Source organism: Felis catus, chromosome D3 (genome assembly GCF_018350175.1).
Source record: "Felis catus isolate Fca126 chromosome D3, F.catus_Fca126_mat1.0, whole genome shotgun sequence".
Taxonomy (NCBI): domain Eukaryota; kingdom Metazoa; phylum Chordata; class Mammalia; order Carnivora; family Felidae; genus Felis; species Felis catus.
The window spans coordinates 46,527,356-46,553,064 of record NC_058379.1 but is presented as its reverse complement, the minus strand read 5'-3'; the positions used below and the strand labels follow the sequence as shown (position 1 = coordinate 46,553,064).

The following is a 25,709-nucleotide window of genomic DNA, read 5'->3' as shown; positions in this document are numbered from 1 at the left end:
GTAGCAGCACAATCTAGCTAATGACCCCCAACATTCTCCACTCCTCCTCCAACAAACAAAAGTTAAACCAAAGCCAGACAGTCCCATTGATTATACTTCCTAAGAGCTTTCACGTATATTGTTCCCTAACCTAGCAGGGCCCACATGGTCTAAAACAACTGCTACCGTGTTTTCTGAGCTCCAGATTTACTGTGTATGCTACCCCCAGAATTAACTTTCTAAAACAAAACCCCATCACTCTTCTGCTCAAATGCCACCAATGACTCCCTACTGCCCAAGAGACAAGGCTAAAATTCCGTGGTTCTGTATACAACATGGACCCCCACCCCCAAGACCTACTTTACTGGCATGGACCGCCATCACTGCTTTTAATACACTTCTCTACGTGCAGCTAGGGAGCAGCATGCCCCTAATGCAAAGTGTGCAGAGTCCGAGGCCGCTCCTCACCGGAGACCCCCAGGCTACTTCCCTACTTATCCTCAGGCCACCACCTCTGACACTCCCCTAATTCCAGGGTCCTGGGTTCAAATTCTGACTCTGCTGAGCAGGCCTGAAAAAACAATCTTCTGAGCCTCCATTTCCTTATTTGTAAAATAGGGGGAAATGGCAATGTCGATCTTACAGGGCTGCAGGGATGACTGAATAAGGACACACAGCATAGTGCCTGGCTCACTCTAAGTCCTCAATAAGGTCTGGCATCCCTGTTACTATGGACTCCATTACATACCCGCACCCACCCCCCAAATCTGTTTGTTAAAGTCCTAACCCAAATGTGACTGTATTCAGAGACAGGGCTTTTAGGAGGTAATTAAGGCTAAATGAGGTCATGAGGGTAGGGCCCTAATCTTGTAAAACTGGTGACTTTATTAGAGAAAATGAGACCTCTCGCTCTCCACACGTACTCTGAGAACAGACCAGGCCAGGACAGAGTGAGAAGGTGGTCCGTCTGCAGGCCAACAAGAGAATTCTAGCCACTACCTGACCACGCACCCTGATGCTGGACATCCAGCCTCCACAATAGTCAGAAATTACATTTCTGTTATTAATGCCACCACTCCATGGTACGGCAGCCCGCACAGACTAACACGCTGCTTCTGGTTTCTAGTGTCATGATGGGATTTCATTTAAATGAACTGCTGTGAGGAGTTTCCTCACCACACTGGTACCTCTTTCAGGACAGAGAATGGATATTATACACTCTGTCTCCTCCTAGCAGCTGCCGTGGGCATTTGAAAACAGTAGATGTTCAATAAATGTATAAATTTTTAAAAATTTTCTTTTAATGCTTAATTATTTTTGAGAGACAGAGACACAGAGCATGAGTGGGGGAGGGGCAGAGAGAGAGAGACAGAGACAGAGAATCTGAAGCAGGCTGTCAGCACAGAGCCTGACGTGGGGCTCAAACTCACAAGCTGTGAGATCATGACCTGAGCCAAAGTCAGACGCTTAACTGACTGAGTCACCCAGATGCCCCCCAAAATGTATAATCTATTAATGAACATAATGAGGATTTGGTTTTATGCAAACATTACCTTTATACAGAACCTGATGTTGAATTATAAGAGCTAAATGTCCTCACTAGACTTGCTTTGGACTATTCAGAGTATGTGGATGTGCTGTATGGCAAATGTCACTTTGTTGTATTTTACTGACCCCAAGTGAGGCCCCACCTGCAGGGAAGTCTCTGTATGTAGCCTGAAGAATGAAAGAAGTTGAAGGTCTCTCTCTTAACCTGACCCATGGTACCTGCCTTCCACAGCTGCACAGCAGCACAAAATGCTGTTATCCCTTTATGACCACTAGGAGTACACAAAGCAATCTTGCCACCATCCACACTTTACTACCATCATACATTTGTACCAAATTTTGTATTTCAAAAGGGACCATATACAGTGTCAGAGCACTAAATGCAGAATACCAAGTGAACCCTACACAGAATGTCTGATGTAGGCAAGCCTTACAAAAAGTGAGAGAAATCCATTCAGAGTGTTATCTAATTCTCCTACTGAGAGAGTTCATTTGAGACCCTGCAATGCTACCTTCTAATCCCCCAGACCAATCCCCTACCACAAAGAAGCCACACATTTGAAGGGTGGGGGATGCATGGCACATATAGTGGGACCCCAGTAAAACCCATGTTTGAAAACAAGGACCACTCACACATCATTTAGGGACTAAGCACGTACTACTTGCCAGACATTAGGCTATGCGCTGGGGATAAAATAGTGAGGAAATCACAGAGTGTTTCATCTCAAGGAACACAGTCTAATGGAGGGGAGTATTAGGCTAGGAAATGCAGGCATTCCAAATGCTTGCTTTACAGAGTCATGTAGGATCCCAAAAAGGACCATGCAAACTGAAACCATGCAAAATTATCTTAATAATAAAGGGGAAAAACTACAATCGTGCTGTGTGTGACCTTTAAAAATTTTTTTATCAAAACATTAAACCCACCATAAATATTATACTTAATGGTTAAAGACTGAACAATCCATTCAATGTAGTACCAGAAGGCATCCAAAAACAGAAAGGATTATGTAAAATTATCTCTATTCGCACGTGACATGATCATTTATGTAGAAAATCCTAAAAAATACCACAAAAATGTTAAAATAAATTCTGCAAAATATCAGGATATCAAATCAACACCCAAAAGTCAGTTGCATTTCTATACACTAGTAATGAACAATCTGAAAAGGAAATTAAAAAAATAATTCCACTTTTAATGGCATCAAAAAAGATAAAATATTTAGGAATAAACTTAACCAAGGAGATAAATACTTGCATACTAAAACCTACAAAACATTTCTGAAAGAAATCAAAGACACTAATTAATGGAAAGGCATCCTGTGTCATGGATTATATTGCTAAAATGTCAATACTACCCAAAGCTATCTACGGACTCAATGCAATCTCTATTAAAATGCCAATGATGTTTTTTGAAGAAATAGAAAAATTCATCCCAAAACTCATAAGGAAAATCAGTGGATCCTGAATAGCTAAAATGATCTTGAAAAAGAACAAAGTTGGAGGTCTCATACTGACTCTGTACTACAAAACTACAGTAATCAAAACAGTGTGCTACTGGCACAGTGACACACATATAGACCAATGGAATAAAATAGCCAAGAAATAAATCCTCCCATATATGGTCAAATGATTTTCAACACAGGTGACAAGACCATTCAATCAGAATAGTGTTTTCAAAAATCAGTACTGGGAAAAACTGGATACCCATATGTGAAAAAAAGAAAAAAAAGCATGTCGAATGCTTACCTTATACCATATACAAAAATTAACTCAAAATGGACATAAGCTTAAGAGCTAAAACTAAAAAACTCTTAGAAGAAAACATTGGGGGAAAGCTTCATGCCATTAGGTTTGGCAAGCATTTCTTGGGTGTGACAGCAAAATCACAGGTGACTAAAGAAAAAATAAATTGGACTATGTCAAAATTAAAACCATCCCTCAAAGGCCACTATCAACAGAGTGAAAAGGCAACTGCAATCCCTGAATAGAAAATATTTGCATATCATATCTGATAAGGGTTGATATCCAGAATATATAAAGAAATCCTACAACTCAACAAAACAAACAAAAAACAGCTTGATTAAAAAATGGGCAAAGCACTTGAATAGGTATTTCTCCAAAAAAAGATATACAAGTGACCAACAAGCACACAAAATACAACTCAACACCAGTAATCATTAGGGAAATGCAAATCAAAGCTACAGTGAGATATCACCTTATACCCATGAACATGACTATCAAAAAAACAAAGAACAAGTTTTAGAAAAGATGAAGAGGAATTAGAATCCTCGTGCACTGTTGGCGGGGATGTAAAATGGTGCAGCCACTATGAAAAACACCATGGCAGTTCCTAGAAACAGAATTATCACATGATCCAGAAATTCTATTTCTGGGTATATATCCAAACGAACAAATCAGGACTTCAAACAGATGTTTGTCCATATTTTAGCAGCATCACTCACAATAATCAAAAGGTAGAAGCAACCCAAGTGTCCATCAATGGATGAACAGATAAAATGTGGTGTATACATACAACATACATATATCCAGAATGTAGTATATACATACAATGGAATATCATTCAGCCTTAAAAAGGAAATTTTGATGCACACTACAACATGGATGATCCTTGAGGACATTATGCTAAATGAAATAAACCAGTCTCAAAAGGACTAATACTGTATAATTCCACTTGCACGAGGTACCTAGAGCAGTCAAATTCAGGGAGATAAGTAGAATGGTGGTTGCCAGGGATGAGGGAAGAAAGGAATAGGGATTTAGTATTTCACGGATAGAGTTTCCATTTGAAGATGAGAAAAGTTCTGGAGACGGACGGTAATGCAGTTGTACAACTGTACTTCATACCACTGAGCTGCACACTGAGATGGCTAAAATGGTAAACTTTTTCCTATGCATGTTTTATAATTAAAGAATTTTAAAACATTAAAAACTTATAAATATATAGGGACATGAAAAATATACAGGAAAATTTAGTGAGCTATAAATTAATTTTTTAGGCATTGGCATTAATGTACTTTGCTTCTTTGTAGAAACCTAGTAAGAATATCTGAACAGCCCACTTGCCTTGTCACGTAATTTAACGATGCACAGTGAGCATTTTTGCTAAGTCTGAGTGAATTGTTGTACTTCTTACTAAGTATGAATTTTAGTCTTTGTTGTGAAATACCGGAGACTTTATTTTTTTTTCTAAATGTTTATTTTTGATAGAGAGAGAGAGAGCAAGCAGGGGATGGGCAGAGAGAGGGGAACAGAGGATCTGAAGTGGGTTCTGCACTGACAGTGGAGAGCCCCATGTGGGGCTTGAACTCACAAACTGTGAGATCATGACCTGAGCCAAAGTCAGAAGCTCAACCAACTGAGCCACCCAGATGCCCCATCCAGAGTCTATAATGTGAAATTTTTTGCCTGCATCACCAACTCTGGGACATCTACAAATTTTTCCTTACATCACTTTCCCCCTCTGTGTCAATAAGAATGCCTTCACCAGGCACCCATGGCCACATGTGTCATCTCTCAAAAGGTGGCAGGGACATTCTCACATTAGCTTTTCCTTCCATAACTCCATTTATGTTTGATTCATATCTCAACTCCAATATTATCACTTCTTGCTGAACTTTCATTTTTGTTGGCCAATTCCCTCTTTCAGTTATCCATTTTTGTGAAATGTCATATGGGTTTATCCCTAAGAGGCAAGGAGGCACACAAGGACACACTTTGCGGTCTGTGTGGGAAATGAACAGGTAGATGCACAGTGACCAACACAGGCAGACTCTGACAGAAGTGGCATGGTCACTGACCATGACGTGTATCTGTTATACATGCGAGGACTTGCAGGCTGAAGAGCCAGCAGCTTGTGTATACCGTTGCTCACAGTTCAAACATGGGGTAACTGAAATCTGAGCCCTGTTATCTGGTCTTACTTAACTAAACTCTGGTAACTGAAACCCATACAGATCAGAACCAAGCAAAGCAAGTGCTATCTCTGTATAATTACAAACTGAGATAAGACGACCAGAGGAAAGGAACAGGATTTGTAGAGAACCTTCACGAATCTGAAGACCATGGTGGTTAGAGGTCAAAGAGTAGAGCAACAGCACAGCAATGCAAGAAGAGGCTATAGAAGGATAAAACTTGGCAAAGTATTGATATTTTAAATAAAGGTTAATATAGATTCTACAGCTTGTTAAGACCGAAATCACTGTCAATTTAAAGCAATTTTACTTTTCATTTTTAGATAAAGCGTCAGATGAAAAACAGAGCTACGAGTCTATTTCACAGGATGAGCTCCCTGGGCTTTGTACAGCTACAACCTACAAGGAACACAAGGACAATATTGAAAATAGAAGAAAAAAAAAAGATTAGGCAGTAGATGGTCAAGGGACCAACCGAGCAGGGCCAAGCCACGCCACAGAGTTCCTGTGGTAGGCTGTATTCGTTTCCTGGGGCTGCTGTAACAACTTACCACCAACCTGGTGGCTTACAGCAACAGAAATTTCTCTCTCCCAATTCTGGAGGCCAGAAGCCTGAAATCAGTTTCCTTGGGCTGAGGTAAGCTGGTGGCAGGTCTGCACTCCCTCTGGAAGCATTAGGGGAGAATCCATTCCCCGGCTACTGCAGCAGTAGTGTGGTGTGGTACTCGTGACCACTGCATTCCTGGGCTTATGGTAGCCGTAAGCATCTTCAAATTTTCTCTCTGCTCTGTTTTCCTATCAGCTTCTCCTGTGTGTAAAATCTCCCCCTGCTGCTCTCTTATAAGGATATGAGTGCATCGATCTAATCTGGGTGGATTAGAGATACAGCTGGGTGATCCTGCCATCTTAAATCTTTAACTTCATCATATCTTTTCAAAGACTTTTCCTTTGTGGGGGGGGTGGGTGCTATATAAGGTAATACTCTGAGATTCCAGGGATTAAGACACAGATACTGTTTTGGAGAACCAATTTCAGCGTAGCACAGAGGCAACATAATTAGACTCACACACTGAAAAGATCACTATGGTGAGAGGTGCAGAAGGAACAGGGGTTATGAGGAAGACAGCTGGGCTACTGCAATGATCTAAGTCAGAGGAGGCTTGCACTAACTAGGTGCTGGTGGTGGAAAAGAAGAGAAGTGAATGGCAAGAGAAACAGAGGATAAGTAAGACAGAGGAGGTGCCAAGAGAGCCTTCTACACTTCTGGTATGTATAACCTTGTTTCAAGTGGAGCACGAGAAGACCAAACGTGCAGGAGACCACCAAGCTAAACAAGGGGACTGCAATACTGCTGGGTAATGCTAAACAATAACAAGAGGACTCTTTCAGAGAAAGCAGGAGAATAGCATACACTTTGGGGATGGGCTCAGATCTTCCACTCACCATCTTTTTTCCTTGTGTTCTGTTAGCCTTCCCGTTGTCGCATGCAAAGTGATAACACTACTATTTATCCTCAAGGCTGTGCAGAGAATTGGGATTAAGGGTGAAATGCACGTGACACAGTGCGCATTAACAGTAAGCATTGATTACCCACTTGATTACCATTTGCCTGCACAGTAACGCAAGCAAAAACCAAGACTGTTGTATGATTACAAGACTGTAATACTTTTAACTTTATTCCGATTCCTCTCTAGCTTTGCTAATTCGTATTCATTTATTGCTAAGGCCTGATGCTCATTTAGAGTTACTGATCTATTCTGAAAATAACTCTTCGGGCTAAATAAAGTCAACTTTTTTTAGTTTTCCTAATTTTGTCATTAATGTGTATCAAATATCTTCCTAACTCATTAGCATTAGCTCCTTCTCCATCATAAATCACACAAATAGATAACTCAATCATCTCCATTCTATACCAGTATCAGGCTGACCAGCATCATTAGCAACTTCCAAAGAGATCACCCAAAAAAATTTTATCGATTACCTAAGAAGCCTTTCCAACCAATCCTCCAACAGGGGTTATCTTTAAAATAACATAATTGCTCAACATGTTTTATTTTCTCATCTTTGAATTATAATAGGGTCCCTGTTATTATGTGTGTCAATAATCCACACACTGCATGAATACTTTAATTGAAGATTAAACACAGCTGTTTATACAAGCAATGCAAATACTATTTTATATAATCAATTCAAAATTTCAGATTTCTCTATTACTCAAAGACTTCAAAGTGAAACTAAAGGCGTATTCTTCATAATAAGCTTTTAGTAAAATAGGTCTTAGTAAACAACACTGAACTTCATATGGAATTGTGGGTCTCTCACCAGGGAACCTATATTTTTCCTTTAGTTTTTAGAAGAACACAGGCCAAGAAAATTTCATTTGTTTCCTTCATTATTCATAAGCTTCCTTAACTATAAATGTAGGCTTACACAGAAAGCTCTGATGAGGCCTGGTTTTATTTCACTCTAAAATAAAATCCAACATTCTTCTATCGAGAGAAAAACTCACAATTTCAAGTTAGAGACAACAACTCTCTTATCAGCTTAAGCCCAGATCTGAGATGCCACACAGGGGCTACAGAAAAACACCCAAACCATTCTTTCATTTCTTGCCATTTTTACATTAGCAATTTCACCAGAACAAGAACTTAAGAATTCCAACATGACAGGTCCCTTGGCTAAGACTTTAGACAACCATGGCCCCTCTCTCATGGCCCTTCTCCCTTTTTCTGCGCTACGTGAAAAGAAATCATTTCTTGCTCAATGTGTGATTTTGAAAATTCAGAGTAATGAGTGTCTCATCAATCATCAGTCAATAAATAACCAAAAAACATTTGGATCTTTGTGGTCAACAGCTGAAGCAAATGACATTCTAGATATCAACAAAACCCTTTCCTGGGCAATAAAACTGGTGCACACTTTGCTATAACGCAAAGGAAAGGGAGAAACCCAATTACTCCGACAACTGCAGGCCTACAAAAAAGCAGCCTCATCCTCACCTTGGATAGTTCCAGAGTCACAAGCATGCAGCTGAATTCAACCTGCTTCTTTGAGACATAAAGAAGGTGAGCATGATTTACAAGAAGCAAAGATAAAGTCCTTTCTTGCTCCAGAGATCAGCTGACAATACATAACCTGAGGTTCTGCAATTCACTGTTCAGAATGGGGAGGGGGAAGAAACACTTGAAGCCTTGACAGTGACTCATTATACCAGGAGCAATCCTAAAGAGGTCAAGCAGCATGGATTTTAGTTTAATCCAACTGTTTCTCAAAACCTGAATCTCTGTCATTTAGCAAATTCAACTTGGATTCAGATACAAAACATCATTTCCCCTCATTCTCTGCCCTGTTAGAATAGCACCAAAACTTTTACTTGTGATAAAGATAAAATGATACAAACATTTAAAAATCTGTTTATCTGGTGATGGTTACTTTTGGAGGAGTGATCTACTTGAAGTAAAACTTGGAGGGCTGCTACAGGAGGCAAGAAAGCACAATTACAAAGCAAAAGGCCTCTATCTAGATGGCAAGAAGGCTGACGTGGGAAAGACAGCAAATCATGGTCATGAACTGTAGGAACTCAGAGACAGACACATCATGCCCAGACTCAAGTTTCCTGGAGCCCCACCCAGCAAGGAACAGGATGGTGCCATCAAGAACTGAAGAACAGGTTGAACTAACATGTAAACATGTATTACGGGATGCAGCTGACATCACAGTTGAGGGTGGGACGGGAGAAGTTCTACATCTGTGTATGGAGGCACCCTATCAGAGATGAAATGCTATATGTGGGTGTTTCCTGCTTGCTCCTTCTAAGCACAATGGAACAGAAAATCATCATGAAGCATTCTGCCCTATTTCCTCCCAATTGAGCAGAATCACTTTGTCATCTCCTTGGCTGTGTAACTTTGGGGTAACTGTGTCCTGATTCCTGGGGATTTGGCCTGTGTGTGTGTGTAACCTACTTAGCAAAAAGCTTGCTCACTCCATGAGAAGGATGTGGACCCATGCGCCAGTTTATACCCGGAGATTAAAAATTAAGAAGACCTGAGTGGGGACAGGGAAGACAGACTAGGGCTCTGAAAAAAAGTCACCTAAGGATGCAAAGACACGGGTCCTGCAAGCTAGCCCCACAGTGACAAGAAGAGAAGGGGTTCTCCACCCACATGGCGGGAGACAGAAGAACCAGTTCTAAGAGCCCTTCCTGGAGCTCTCTGGGCCCTAGAAGCAGGCGTGGGGCAGGAGGGAGAGGGAGAGAGAGATCTGGAAAAGCCGGTGTACAGGAGTAGTAATGCGTGGGGCCCAGCACTGGACGCACCCCACCCGGGGCTCTGTCACAGATGCAGTGGAGGACCCGCCTTATTCACCACTCCTTCAGCAGCAGCAACAGCAGCCTGGGCACCCCTTCTGCTGTCACCAGAAAGACCTCACCCTTGTGCTGCTCCCTGCAGCCTCAAGATTCCAGCTGCAGAGACCAAACCTTGTCTTGAGCCTCATGCCCCCAAGCTCAGTGCCTCTCAATAGAGGGGTTTCGGAAATCCACGGGGACATTTGGCGGCAACACAGTGACAACAGTGGAATGGGCCATGGATGTAAGACACCCTGCAACGTGGGAGAGTCCTGGACCTTGTCCCATGTCCTGCACAACTTCTCAACAACTTTTGAACCCTACTTCCATTGGCAATGAAGTACAAGGTCATGCTGGCACTGTTTAAATATACGGTTGATCAAGATTTACTCACAATTTTAGAGAAGTATTCACCAACAGCAACACGGCTTGTGGCACGGGACACGGCAGCGACACCAGCCAGCATGTGTGGCCACCTCATGCCAAATGGAGCAGGATTTTGAAAGCTCCTTTAAATACGTTTAAAGCCAAACAAATTTTTAAAGAGCCACGAAATACTGGATATCAAGTACTTTCACTAATAGATTTCATTTTTGCCATCCTATATTCAAAATTTGTACCATATTGAGTTTCATCACAAAAAGTGAATAGAGATATTATTTGGGGTTTTATTCTTACTCTCATACTGTCCTCACCCCCTTATCCTCGCCTCAACTTCCCTATAAGCCTTTTTAATTCATCCTCTCATCCTAGACCGCTGTTACAGGTTTGGTTTCCAAAGCACTTGGCTTGGTGACGGATTTAAAGACGGGAGACCTATTTTCTGAGACACGCTGTCAGCACACATCCCATGTCCCAGCGCAGGAAACCAATGATTTTGATGCTATCCTGACACAGGCAGCCTAGCTCATTGCGAAAATGTCGCACTTCCTTGCTTGCTCAACTTCAACAGTGTTTTTGGAGTTGACATATTATCCCTACTTCAGTGAAGGTATTTCCCCACCTCTTTTATTTCAAAGTGCACCAGCTCTCTCTCATTTTTCTATGGAATGGCTTCTGATCTTTTCTTAAATCCAAAGGTAGTCCTTACACACAGGTGCGAGCACCTAACTTCATCATCTGATGAAAGAGTAGTGACCATTTATATTTTAAAATACATGCAATTTTTATATTACAATTTTTTTTTCTCCTTTAGAATAGCATTTGGACATTCGATGGACCTTTAGACACTGTGAACAGGTCATGTCATCTGCCAATTTTATTTTAGGATCACAGGAGGGGAATTACAATATATTATAAAAAGAGGGCATCAGATCTGATACAGTTGAGAGCCCCTGCTCCCAGCCACCAAGTTCTTCCCAAGACCAGTTCTTCCTGAAATTCAGGACAGGGATTTGGGATTAGGGAAGCTAGATTCCTGCCTTCTCCTGCCTAAGAGGCAAGTATCACTGGAACATGTCATGCCACCCCTCCCCCCCACCAAGGGTATCCCAGAGCCTTGGAGGTGACTGATAAAAGACAACAAAGGACTGGCTGCTTAGCATAGGCTGCCTCTTAGCCACACACAACACTGAGCAGAGGACAGCTCAGTCAGAGGACGGCAATCCCCAGAGCTGCCACGCCCCCCGCCCCCCAGGGCCACTTCATCAGAGCACTCCTCCTTCCTTCTGACTGCACCTGTCAAGGCCAGCGTGTGCTCAGTGGCAGCTTTGCTCCCTATTGCCCTACACGAAGCACCGGGCAGCCTGAATGCACCAAAGGAAAGAGGCTGACAGGCCAGACAGGAGTTCTGTTCTCTGGTTCTGAGAAGCAGTGTGTCAATTCCGGGGGCACCGGTATTGCTCTAGAGCACCTGCACCAAGTCAGGAGACGTGCCTGGCATACATCAGCATGGGGAGGGGGCTGAGTAATCGAGCTTCCAGAGCTCCTAAAGAGCATGACCCCTGGGCTACACTTGCTGACTGGCAAATAAAGGGATGCGGATATGCCCAGAAGACCTCTTGGACTTCACGTTACTCCAGCGACTTTAGGAAGGCCAGGAATCCCTGACCAGGGAGTCCACCTCTCTCTACTTAGTTCGCTCATACCAGAGAGGTAGCTGTGCAAACAGTGTCCAGCCATCACCAGTGAAGAAAGGGATGGAAGGAGCCTGTGGGGGCACTGAGGCCTCATACCATCTCTTCACAGACATCCGAGCTGCATCTTGGGGAAGTCAGAACAAGTTAGAGGATACAAAATACCCCAGCACAAGTGGGGAGGGGAATGAGGGAAGAGTCAGTGAAGCAGACAGGCCAGATGAGAGGACATCTATGCCCAGCTGGGACCTTTATCCTGTAGAAGACTGGGAGCCACAAAGTGTCGATAGTTTCGGGAGACTCCTTGCCCCCCGGCAGCCTGTCATGTTAGGTGGTTTGCATATTGCTGGGATGTCGCCCCAAAATGACCTTAGAGCACACAGGTGAGCATTTCATACTGTAAAGGTTAAGAAGAGTGGTAGTATAGTGTAGCAGTCAAATACACAGACTCTGGCACCTGCTGGCCTGGGTTTGCACCCAGCTCTCCCACTCAACTGTGGAAGCTTGGGCAGGTCATCCAAAGTAACTGTGCTTCCCCCCGTGCAGCCCCTGTGAGAAGGAGATAACAAGAGCACCCCTCACAGAGCTGCAGGAGGATCAAATAAAGAAGAACATTCTAGGACTGATGTGTGGCCTGGCATACAGTCCGCACCATCTACTATTAACCACTAGGTGAAAGTAAGCCACCTAAACCAGTGATTTCACAGACATCACAGCTGTGGACAAGTATTAAAGGGACCATTACTGAGGCAGACTGAAAAATATTAAGTAAAGCAATACCTCCTCAAAGGACCAGCTTCTCACCTTCGCTGTCCCACAAACAGTAGACAGAGTAGGGGTTTACTCTGTAATAACGGATCATCTTCCTGTAAGACAGGAGTAACTACCTGTTGTATATGTGTATTTCTTGTGTTCTGAAATTCTTGAGCAAGGAGGAAGAGATGGAGAAAGCAATCTTAGCTAGGGAAAAGCACTGAAATGGCAAACCATCAACCACCTTTACACACAAAGAAAAGCCCCTATTTCAATCTCCAAATCAGCTGCCGGGCAGTTTTGACTTTCTCCTCTGACACACCAAATTTATGGCTAGTTCTACACAAAGGTATTTTTTGTAATTATGTATGGTGAGGCATGTCAAGCATACTTATTGTAGTGATCATTTCATAATAGGTACAAATGTCATTTATGTTGTATACCTGAAATTAACATGTCAATTATACCTCAATTTAAAAAAAATGCAACAAAGTCCCCTTATTCAAAAACTGGAATGCATCCCCCCTCCCAACATAAAAAGGCTTCAAGTGGTGACTGTATTCCCATGTTTGCCCACAAAGGCAATTCAATCCCAAATTGGACCTATGTCCTGGATGAACAGTATACTAAGAATTCAGGGAACAGAGTAAGTGGTGGAAAAGGTAGGAGACCAAGGGCAGAGCCCCCCACCCAACCCCAGCCCCTCTCCCAGGATAGATGTGGCACTAGGCAAAGTTTTGACATAAGAGGGGAATTCTCTGCTGCCCAGCCATCCACTTTCTGTACATCCTTTATATTCTCCTCTAAAGCTCTTCTCAGTATTAGCCTCTTCAAAGTGCCACTGCTGTTGCTGGGTAAGGAGAGGGATCCTGGCAAAGGAGACTAGGGTGTGAAAAATGGAGCTACAGCAACCCGAGCAAAAAGATCTGGACCTCTTAAATATGGGATGTTTGGGGATCTACAAGTGGTTTCATGTAACTAGAACAGAAAGTGTTCTATGCTTCAGTATTCTTTCTCTCTCAGAGGACCTGGGTGGCTCAGTTGGTTCAACGTCCAACTCTTGATTTGGGCTCAAGCCACAAGCTCACAGTTCTTGGGTTCAAGCCCTGCATCAGGCTCTGCGTTGACAATGTGGAGCCTACTTGGTATTCTCTCTCCCACTCCTCCTCGCTTTCTCTCCCAAACAAAGAAAAACACAAAACTTAATTTCAGTGAGTGTAAGTCCCCCAACTAGGAGCAGGCCATCTCCCCAAACTACTTATTAATGCAGTATGCAGGACTCCGAACACACAGATTCTTTTAAGGTTTATATCTTTAACTTTGTGGATATAAATGTGTGTGTGTATATACACATATATATACATACCTATACTATACTCACAGAATATTCACTTTTTCTGGTGATTTCCTACATATAGGTTCTCCCATTAGTCTACAGTCAGTTACATTTTTAAAAGAATCCCAATTAAAATGAATATTTAATTGGAACCTTTCTAGAAAGTACAATAATTGGGGGGGGGGGGCGGGGGTGAATGAGTGTTTAAAAAACAAAACAAGGGGCGCCTGGGTGGCGCAGTCGGTTAAGCGTCCGACTTCAGCCAGGTCACGATCTCGCGGTCCGGGAGTTCGAGCCCCGCGTCGGGCTCTGGGCTGATGGCTCGGAGCCTGGAGCCTGTTTCCGATTCTGTGTCTCCCTCTCTCTCTGCCCCTCCCCCGTTCATGCTCTGTCTCTCTCTGTCCCAAAAATAAATAAACGTTGAAAAAAAAAAAAAAAACAAACAAAAAAAAACAAACAAAAAAAAAACCAAAACACAGCCCTAAGTTGAGGATGGAAAAAACGCAACAGAGGAGTTTCCTGTCTTTCCTGCCAGTTCCCTTACACCATTTCTGCTTTTCATTGCTTCTCCTTTTCTTAATTTCTGCAACTATGGATTCTCCATAAACTCTAGCAGCAAGGTACGAACATGCTGTTGTCTGGGAACAGCCAGATCATGCAGAAAACACAGGTGGCCTACAAGCTCTTCTTGTCCTCTAATGTACCTACCCCAGTTTTGGGCTCTGGCTCAGGTGCCTGCCGGCCCAGGTTTCTTACAGAGGCTTTTGAGTTTTTCCAGACAGAACTCTGGTTTGTACCAGGGGTCAGTCATGGTTTTGTTTTTGTTTTGTTTTTCCTATAAAGGACCAGACCATAAATATTTTAGGCTTTCTAGGCCATATGGTCACAGCTATTCATTACTGCTGCTGTATTGCACAAGCAGCCACAGAAAATACATAATCAAGTGAGAGTGGTTATGTCCCAATCAAACTTTATTTACAAAAACAGCTGGCCAGATCTGGCCCACGGGCCATACTTGGCAACCCCTGTATTATATGGATACATTTCTACAGCAAGACCGACTTTAATCAACATGCTCACAAATAAGACCCAGGTCATATGGCTTTGTCATGGGTGCCGTAAAAGTGTTAGACAATTTAGGATCCATACTTTCATTTTAAACGTAAACATATTACCTTACCACGAATTTTTCTTGCCTTTTGTTTAGTAAATTTTTCCCATTTTTATAATTTAAAAAACAAAAATGTACTCCGTAATACAACCACTTACAAATTCTATAACAAATCCAAATGTATGCATATTTATGCTCAATGAACATTCCTTATAAACACTATATGCTTGTTTTAATGGACAACGATTTTTTAATACTTTCTAATAACACCTACAGCCAGGAATTAGTGGTAGTGTTGGCAGGCTAAGAACACAGGTGTTTTAAAGTCAGAAATAACACCAGAAGTTAAAGCAGGAGGAGATGATGGTACCAAGGGGAGGAGGGGGGAAAATGTCCCACCTGTGAAATGAAAGCTACAAATTTCATTTTGGCCAGGAGCCCCAGATGTCTCCTGTCTTCCTCCTATCTCAATATGCTTCACCTCTCCTGACAGTAAAAAAGTAACACTGCAAGCCAAAAGCAGAAAAGGATGTCAAGAGTTTATCATGGACGTGAGAGCCGCAATGAGGAACACGGTCATTATAAAATGGGAGTTGCCCAGACCACTAGCAGCAAAGTAACCTTGAAAAGCAGCGCTGACTCACGGGAAACACGGACTAACCAGTGATCTGAAAAAATAACAAATACAGAATAAGCCATCAAACAGGATGATCTATCTAATAATATTGATCAGCTAGCTCGCAGGGCTCACCCATTTCACATTCCCATGTGGGCTTTTCACTATTCCCTAGGCTTCCCTTTCCACCCCACCTCCCGTCACATTTCCCTCCCCCCTGAACTCCTCCTCCCCCATCATCATGCTCAGACAGCAGTTCCCCTACAAAAGTGTCCTTCCAGCTGGGTTACAAGTTGCTGTCCTTCACACCTACAGGTCAGAGAAGCAGGCCATGGCTATGCCCCCTAGCCTCCACACCATTGTACCTACCCCGCAACACCTGATATCTAGTGCCTGTTCTTGTTCATGTAAGGATCACCTAACCTATCGTGTCTCAATACCTACAGATTTCAGTGTGTGTCACACATGTGAACATCAGTTAAGAGTGGTGTGTGGGGAGGGTGGCTAGTGAGCACTGCTGCACGAGATCACCAAGCCCAAAGATGAACAACAGGAATTTGATTTCAGGTGGTCAGTATCACGAAGGTACAAACTTATGTCTTTAGGCTCAAAGCAGAAAGGGCCCAGGCAGCATCTATCTGCCTCCACCTCTGGGAACACATCTCCCACTGCACAGATGGGGTCTCAGCACCAACAACAGGGCACCTTGTTACATTATTACTAGCGTTACAATGAAAGTAACAGTTACACTTTGAAAACCAACTAGGAGCCTCTTACAGCTCAAAAGAAAGGCTCTACTGTGCATTTATTTCTAATTCCTGGATCTGCGATATCTAAATGACACAATCCAGACTTTCGACTAATTCAGAATGGCCTTCATGATAATCGTTTTCTATGAAGTAACCATTTCTCATTCCATAGCTGTTGCTGAAACTTTTATCATCCCAGTAATGTAGCATGAGAAAACGACCTTAAGAACATTGTTACACCAGATACAAAATAGTCTTATTGTTAAACCGTAGTAGGATCTTGGAAGGTTTACTTGTAGGGAAAGGATGGTCTTCTGTGACAACATAATCCTAACAAAGGAGAAAACCAAATTGCTCTGGAAAGAGCAGCTGGAGGTGCTCCTGGAATACTTACAATAAAGTCACTGCTGAGTTTTCCAGCAGGCCATTCAACTTTGGAACAGCAGTTTTCCACTAACATAGTAGGATCTAAATCTCTCATATGCACTATGTGAGGCTAACCTTAAATATAAAAGTTACCTGCATACAGGACATTTTTCCCTCTACTCAAACTATGTCATCAAGAAGGAAGCACAGGGTGGCTGGGTGGCTTGGTCGGTTAAGCGTCATACTTTGGTTCAGGTCACGATCTCAAGGTTTATGGGTTCGAGCCCCGCACCAGGCTCTGTGCTGACAGTTCAGAGCCTGGAGCCTGCTTCAGATTCTGTGTCTCCCTCTGTCTCTGCCCCTCTCCTGCTCACTCTCTCTTTCTCTCTCTCAAAAATAAAAAAGCATAAAAAAAGAAAAAAGAAAAGAAGGCACAGTTGTGGAGAAGGCATCAAGTATAAAGCTAGCTCGTGTTTACTGAGAGCTTACACCATGCCAGCTACCATGGATTATTTTTAATCCTAACGACCACATTATGATGTGCGCTACTCCCATTTTATAGGAAGCAAATTTTGAGTTAGCACCTAGAAAAGTGGCAAAACTACAGCTACCACCTTGGTTGCAGGACGCTGGTCCACAAGCACACCTGTACACAATTGTGTTCTCTAAAATCTGGATCAGCAGCACATGTGGGAAGTGGCAAGAGTGCAAGGCTTTCCCACATCACAAAATGGATGATTCAAGGGAAAGCTGATGGGAGAATGCTACCACTGTCCAGCCCTTCAAAATCTTAAATTTCTGGAAAATAAGGTCAGAGGGCAAATCAACATACAGTTGACCCTTGAACGATGTTGGGGTCAGGGGCATCAAACCCCTGTGCAGTCAAAAATCCATATGTAACTTCTGACTCCCCGAAAGCTTAACTGCTAGTAGCAAAACCACTGACCAGAAGACTTACCGATAGCCAATATTTTGCATATTCTATGTGTTACGTACTGTATTCTTGTAGCAAAGTAAGCTAGAGGGGGAAAAATGTTAAGAAAAAATCACAAGAAGTGAAAATATACTTACAGTATTAAAAAAAAATCCACATAGGGGCGCCTGGGTGGTGCAGTCGGTTAAGCGTCCGACTTCAACCAGGTCACGATCTCGCGGTCTGTGGGTTCGCGCCCCGCGTCAGGCTCTGGGCTGATGGCTCAGAGCCTGGAGCCTGTTTCCGATTCTGTGTCTCCCTCTCTCTCTGCCCCTCCCCCGTTCATGCTCTGTCTCTCTCTGTCCCAAAAATAAATAAACGTTGAAAAAAAAATTAAAAAAAAAAATCCACATAGAAGTAGACCCATGCAGTTCAAACCCCTGTTACTCAACAGTCAACTGTATAATAATTTTAGTGAGACAGGCCGAATGAGATAAGGAAAAGAGCCCTGATTTAGAACCACTGTGCTTGTGTCCTGGTCCTTGCTAAACACAGAGACTCAAGCCCCTCGTAATAAAATTAGCATGATAAAAATACAGCTCACCTTTTTGTTGTCCCTAGAATAGTAAGAATATAAAGGAATGAGCCCAGCACCATGCCTGGCAAGAAAGAGACTACAATAGTTTCTGTTTTCATTTTCAATTCCTATTTCAAAACCCAAGTAGACAGCTCCTGTCTATATACTGTAAATCTTCCCTGGACACCTTCCCCCTCCTCCACCCCCAACACACTCACCCACAGAGGAACTGTTTTCTAGGTGCATATCTGTTTCTGTGAAAAAATAAATTTCCTATCACTCAGAATCCGCCCTCTGCTAGGAGCACATAAAATTGTCTGGGTAACAGTATTTTTGCCTTATTTAATGCTTTCAATATACCAGAACCTACAAGTACTATTTAAGTACACTAAAGAAGTTTGGGGGGAAAAAAGATGACTAAAACCAGTAACAGAACATTTCAAAGCAATAAGTATTGAAATATGCAAGCACTGTATCTTGATCAGCAGCAGCTAAGGAGTAAACTTGACTCAGGCTTTCCCTAGCCCTCTCCTACACCACAAACTGGTAGTCTTTAAAAAAAAAAAAAAAAATCAGAGCACTATGTCAATCATACATTTTTTTTTTTAAATGTACATTCTCAGACTGAAATCAGACTGGTACGCTTTAAAAACAAAGGGTCCTGAGTAAAGCCAAGAAGATGTTTCCACTTTCAGATTTTTTATTAAAAAAGTGATCTAACGGTAAACTATCTTTAGGATAAAGTTTATTGTTGTGAGATATCTGCTTTGCCATTAAGAAGTGAAAGCCCAACCATAGAACCACCAGTCCGTGAAGTGTGAAAACATCAGGTGCCTGACGTCAGATACCTGACTGTATCCTTCCTCTCACAGACTGTGGCTCTTAACCACGGACACACATCGGTCCCTTATTCCTACCAAGCCACTCAGGTCTTAAGAAGTGTGAAGCATATGGCTCCTAAACACCTACAGGGAAGCTGCTAATCAACATCCTTGAGACTGGGCAAATCACAAACTTGTTTCCTGAACCAGAAAGCAGATGCTTTGGGTCCCCAATGAAACTGAAGGCTCCTCCCACTCGCAGGAGACAACCAGGTTTCAGTTCTTTCATTTTTTAGAAGGCGGATTTTAAGAAAGCAATTAACTGAGCACACGTGTTCTTCCTTCCACGCTTACGTATATTTGCAATCCCTCCATTTTTCAAGTTAGACAAGTCCATCATAAACACACTCGCTTGAAAGGCATTAGCAACTCATTTTGAGGAATGAGTTCTAGAAGACAGGCAGAGAGAGGGGCGCAAGCCGAGTTCGGCCGAGTTTTCTTTTTAATTCCTGCACTGCCAGGCAGTTACGCGTATCTGTTTTCAAAGAAGAGAAGCGTCTAAGATGCACGATGATGCAAAGTAACGCGAGGCACCAGAACCCGGCACGAGGCAGCTGGTGTGCTCCGTGTCACAAAGGCTGCTCGGGCACAACACTGCGAGTTTGAGGCTCCCAGCTGCCTCCAATCGCATCCGGTCCCAGGTCCCAAGCCAACGGGCTCCGGACCCGCGGCGGGAAGGCGACCCGCGAGAGAGAAGCGGACAAGCACTGGGTGCCCCTCTGGGGGGGCGGGGAGCGAGAAAGTGAGGAGAGACCGCAGGAGCGAGGGGGGACGGGTGGCGGGTCCCGCGCAAGGAAAGGACAACGGGGCGGGGGTGGAAAGGGGCGATGTGACAAAGGCGCAAAAGCGCCGGCTGCAGCGCAGGCCGAGGGAGGCGACCCGGGCACCGGGGCCGGGGAGGATTAGTGACCGACGGGAGGGGGAGGAGGCTTCTGGGGCCCGCGGCGGATTGCAGCGCGCGAGCCGGCCCCGAGGGGCGCGTGGCCGGGGCGGGGGAGGCGGGCGCGTCGGTCACCTGTATTGTTTGAAAAGCTGGTCCGACTCCCTGAAGCCGTTGTTGAGCAGCATGTTTATGCCGGCCAGGGCCAGCTCCGCGTCCTGCAGGGGCGCCGCCGCCGCCGCCGCGGCCGAGTCTCTGTCGTCCTGCCGCCGCGGCCGCTGCTGCTCCGAGCCGGCCATGGGCGCGCGAGGCTGTGCGCAGGGCCGAAGAGAGGTGGGGCGGCAGCTGCTGCGGCCCCCGCGCGCCCGGAGCCCGGCTCTACCTGCCCGGAGCGCCGCGCAGCCGAGCGGGGCGGGGGAGGGGCGGTGTGGGGCGGGGCGGGCCGGGGGAGGGGGGAGGAGCCGGGCCGGCTGCAGCGCGGCGGGGGACGTGAGCGCCCAGGCCGCCGCCGCCGCCGCCGCCGCCGCCGCGGGGATTACTCAGCAGCCGCCCGCCCGCCTGCTCCTCCCGCTCCCTGCGAGACGCCCGCCTCGCGCGGGCACCCAAGAGGAATCCGTTTCCGGGTGTCTCTCACCCCGCCGAGCCGGGGCCCGAGCGGCCGCCGCCCCTGCTTCCTGCAGCCCCCGCACGCCGCCGGGGTCCCTCTCGACCCGGGTCCCCACCCCGCCCGCACGCGTGCCCAGCCGCCCTGGGCCAGCGCGCCCAGCCTGCTCGGACACTCGCGAGGCACCGAGGCCCGGACTTTGACTCTATCTTGCAAAAAAGCCGAGCCGGGGGTCGCGCGGAAGCAGGCGGGTTGCAAAGGGAACTGGGAACTCCGCCTTGGACGCAGCGAGAGCGCGCGGCTGGAGACTACCTGGACGCACCCGGCACTCACACCTCTGACCCCCAGCGCAGGAAACCCAGCGCTGCTGGCGCCCACGACCCCCAACTTTAAACGGATCTTGGGCCCGCCCCCTAGCCCAAGGTAGCCAATCCCCGAGGAGGTGGGCGGCGGGGGCGGGGCCCCAGGGCACCTGCCGGACTTCAGCCGGGAGCCCAGCGCTGAGCGGGAGCGGAGAGGATCCCGGATCCTGGTTCGCACCTTCTCTGGCTGCCACCAATATCTGCGAGATGGGGCAAGAGGACGAATGGAGGCCAATGTGGCGTACACCTAAATATTTAAAGCTTATCAATTAAGCTCTTCAGGTGTTTTCTATTATAACCCTGGAAATTATACTTTCAAACCAATGAAACAGAAAAATAAGTATAATGCTAGGGTTTACTATATGACCGAATATCAGTAAAATGTCAAAGATGACAGAACTTAGTCATTATTGCATATGTCTGACTGTTCTGATGGTGGGCTGGTAATAATGTGTGCGGGGGTAATATTATAAAGACAAACAATTCACAAGTAATTTTTGTTTTTCCATAGATTTCTCTTCTTCACTTTTATTTTAGCAAAGTCACTATATATGTTATGGCAATCAAATTTATGTTCTTAATGTCAAGTCAGACCACCTTTCTTAAATCACTGTAGTTCTTAGAGTGTGGTTTATTAATTTCAATTTGGAGAAACTGCTCTGCTGAAGCATTTAAAACTGAAATCGTTTTTAAAAAGTAAAGCGATATTCAGGTTTAGAGATAACTCAGGAACATATCACATCCAGCATTATAATGAGGTCACATGATATGATAAATTACCACAGAAGATATTACCAAAACAATTTTATTTCATCATACAAGTTGCTATCGCTTATTCTGTGATGCATGCCATCCCTTACAAGAGTATGTATCTAAACCAATATAGTATTTCCCACATTTATATATACACATTTAAGAGTAATGTGAATTGCTGTCATTCCTTAGCTGTCATGTGTAATTCTTAGAACACCATGCTAATTCTTGAGTACATCTGGAGTCACAAATTGGAATATCAAAAGAAGGAAGAAAATGGCTGATTCTCACCTCTGGGGAACAATACTTTGTAATACAGGAATCACTGCATTCATGTGATCTGAGAAGGACTTGACAAATCTGCCAGGTTTTTTTAATCCAAAAAAAAAAAAATCCAAGTACTCTTGGATTTAAAATAGTGTTAGTCTCAAATATCAGCAGTGCCACAATTCTACATGGCATTCATAGCCTGTAACCTTTGTTTTTAGGACATTGAGCAAGAGACAAGTAACATTTCTTTGAGGTTTGAACAATATTAATCATGAGAGTGGATGCTAAGAGTTATGTTCCATGGAACCAGCACTGGGTGCCAAATCCTGACAGAGCTGCCCATGTGTTCTTTAATGTGTGTGTGTGTGTGTGTGTGTGTGTGTCTGTGTGTTTTACTGGGCAGGGACATCTAACGCAAGTCCTAGGTACTGTAATGGCCATGGGGCTCTTGCCAGAGAGTGTTCCCTGGTCACACATTGCCAGTGGTAACCAGAGCTGACAACGTGCCCAGTGCTTATAAGCTTCCTGTACTTTGGATCTGTGGAACCTTCTACCCTCTCTAACCCTGAAACAATCTAGTCAACAAGGGAGAGCAGCCAAGAGGGCAATACCAAACCTAGCAGATAGCCGGTACCCTCCTCCCCCAACTGGAAAAGGCAGCCAAGTTCAACCAAGCAAGGTTCTCTATGTCCCTATTTCTGAAGGGGGAAATCAAGGAATTGATGATCCTGTGGGCATTAACAAGTTGTATCTGGGGCCCTGCAGCTGAGAATGTGGTGGGGGAAGGGATGAGCAAATTTAAAGCAATCTGTCTCAGAACCCTAGCACCAATGGTTACACAGACTTAGCAAAATTTAGCTGTTGAATGATTGGGGCAAGATCCAGTGCAACTGCTCCGTACCCCATAAAAGGTGATATGGATAGAGGATAACTGTACCTTGTAATATACACCAGATGTGTGCCAAATTGGATCCAACCAAATACCATAATTAGGTTAGCAGCTGCATCATAAACGGACATTTTCAAATATTTGCTTGACAATGAGGGATAGAAAGAGGATTCAAAATGGGCTTCACCACCCTGAAGAGAGGCAATACGTGAACCAGTAATTATACCTCTGGTAGCTGTAGTTGGTACTGACACCTGCCCAAGGTTTAGCTGGCAGGCAGGTAATTAAGGTTGATTGTGTTTTCTTCACTATATAGCAACGGCAGATAATGATGGCTACTTAAGAGGTCATGGTGTGTATTACCTACAAAAGGAAGGAAAAATCTAGATCACCAAGACGTTAGGGCACCCTATACTTGAAATTCTAAGATTCACTGCACCCTTTTGTAGGACTAAGGCAGTCTGCAGTGCATTTGGCTTCAGCCTAATAGGATTTACCCAGTGTTCCTTTTCGAAGGAGAGAGGAGAAAAGGAGACTAAGGGAAAGGGAGAGGAAATGAAAAGCTCTCAGATGGAGGAAAGCTGATTTCCTTTCTACACACCTCCTGTGGGTATTGTCCTATGAGTTTGTGGTTCATGAGATTTCATTGGGAAAATGAAAACTCCCAAGTCCAGAGGATTAGTGAGCAGTTTTAGATGTCTTACTTTTCACATGGTAGGTGTTTTGTAAGTTACCTTGGTTGCAAGTAACAGAAAAATCTGACCCAAATGGCCCAGAAAAGTAAATGTATTGGTTCATGAAAAGGATTCCCCAAAATGAGGTTGTACCAGGGCTGCAAAACTGTCACTGGGACCCAGTTTCTTCACCTTTCCACCCCTCCACTTTGCCACGTTGGTACTTGGTGGGCCTACTCTTACTTAGGCCCTTCTCTCCTGGTCCCCAAACAGCTGGAAGCTTTGTAGGTCTACCTGCTTCCTTTTTCAACGCTTAACTCCAAAATCCCCTAATTGAATTTCATTGGCCAGGTGCTTTTTCACATGCTCATTCTTGAACCAATCAATGTAGTTAGGAGGAAATGGTTCATTAAGACAAGATCATAAACCAATGAGAGCCCCCTCCAGGGATTTGGAGGTAGACCCATTCCACCCAAACTCCATGGTTGGGAAATTCTAGGTCTATGAGGAAAAGGAAGGTAGGAAACGGGTGTCAGAGGGACAACTAATAACACTCCTTACTCTTGTCTTTCTAAACATGTTTTGAGTTTTTGGAATTACATTTTAAATACATCTAGAGGCTATATATTTTAAGAAAATTTTGTTGTGTTCGCTTCGATTATATTAACATTTTTTAGTAGTGCTAATAACCATACCTTAATGTATCTTTTTGTAAACCTACACTATCAGTTGAAATAAATACAGGTTCCCAGAATGTCTGGAATTCTAAAATGGAGGAGAGCTGGGAAATTAATGTCACTGCGTTTTCTTGTTATGCTAGCTTTGCTATCAAACTCAGCCCTTTTACTCTACAGAAGGTGGGGCAAGATTTAGTTAACTGCTTTTCATTAGAAAGCAAACCAGGTCAAGGGTCAACATGTAAAACTATACAGCCGATTCCTTCCTTGTCTGTCCACAGAGGGGTCACTGGCTGGCTTCTAAGGAGAGGAGCACGTGGTAGACCCAAGGGGATCCACCTGGCCGTTTTTCCAGCAGGGTGGGTGGATGCCTCTGACAAGATACTCAGGCCACCCTGGAGACCACAGTGGTGACCACGCAGCAAGAAGCCATCCCCTTCAGACTGGGCACCTCTTCATCTGCTTTTCCCCAAACTATATACCTGATGGACATACTATGGGTTTAAGCAGGTGTTTGCAGGAGGTGAGATCATTGCTCTGCTAATGTATAGATTCAGAGACACGACTGGGGAAGGAGGCATCATGTCCTTCCTCCAGTTGCTTACCTCCCCTGGGCAGCACAAACAGCAAGGCCTCCCACTTGAGTCCTGGATTGGGATGTGTTTGAGTGGGGAGTACCACTCCTCTCTTGGTCCTCACAGGGGTTTTCTCTCTTTCCCTCTCTTTCTTCCTTCCCATTCCTTTGCATTTCCTTCTGCAACCCTTGCATTTAACCTGCCTCCTTGCTTTTTGCTGATATTGGCTGTTCCCCAGATCTGCCACCCTCCCTGGTCCTTACAGAAATAATCAAGCCTCCCTCTCCCTTGGTACCTTCTCAGGATTTGTGTGTTTTGCAGCCTATGGTGAATGTCTATGACTTCCTTGTCCACTAATTGTTGCTCTGTAAAGAGGCTGTCTCTGATTTTAAGGTCTGGGTCAGCTGAGTCCCTGGGATATGAGGCAAATGAGCATCTATTGATGAGGGCAGGGAAAGGTGTCAAAAGGTACAGGAGGCTCCATTCGGTGCACTGGTGGGTTTTCTCCTGGAGCATCTCAAACCAAACTTATCTTGCCACTATGATTAATTTCAATCTGGAATTTCCATCTTTGTCTCAAAAAGAAAGGGATTTTCCTTCTGCCCATGGAACTTTACCTTACTTCTTACTGACCATCCTGGCCTTACTATGCTAAGATGTTATGAACCCTTTCCTACATTAACTGATAACAAATAGCATATCCCAGTTTTCCCTGACTGAAGGAGAAAGGAAGAGATACCTTTCTGTTCACCTAACCACATATGTGAATCTATTTTGGGTGGAAGCAGCAGCACTGACATTTGCTTCTCAGAGTGGATTTGTTTCCAAATCTTAAAGT

General features: G+C 44.3%; 1 protein-coding gene across 1 annotated transcript in view; it reads right to left on the bottom strand.

Moving 5' to 3' along the window:
• Window positions 1-20,478, bottom strand: part of TTC39C (tetratricopeptide repeat domain 39C) — a 107,932-nt gene extending 87,454 nt beyond the window's left edge. The window contains exon 1 of the mRNA XM_003995073.5: window positions 20,203-20,478. Within this exon, the coding sequence (XP_003995122.3) occupies window positions 20,203-20,366 (164 nt within the window). The 5' untranslated portion in view covers window positions 20,367-20,478. The remainder of the gene's footprint in view (window positions 1-20,202) is intronic.
• Window positions 20,479-25,709: the final 5,231 nt, after the last annotated feature.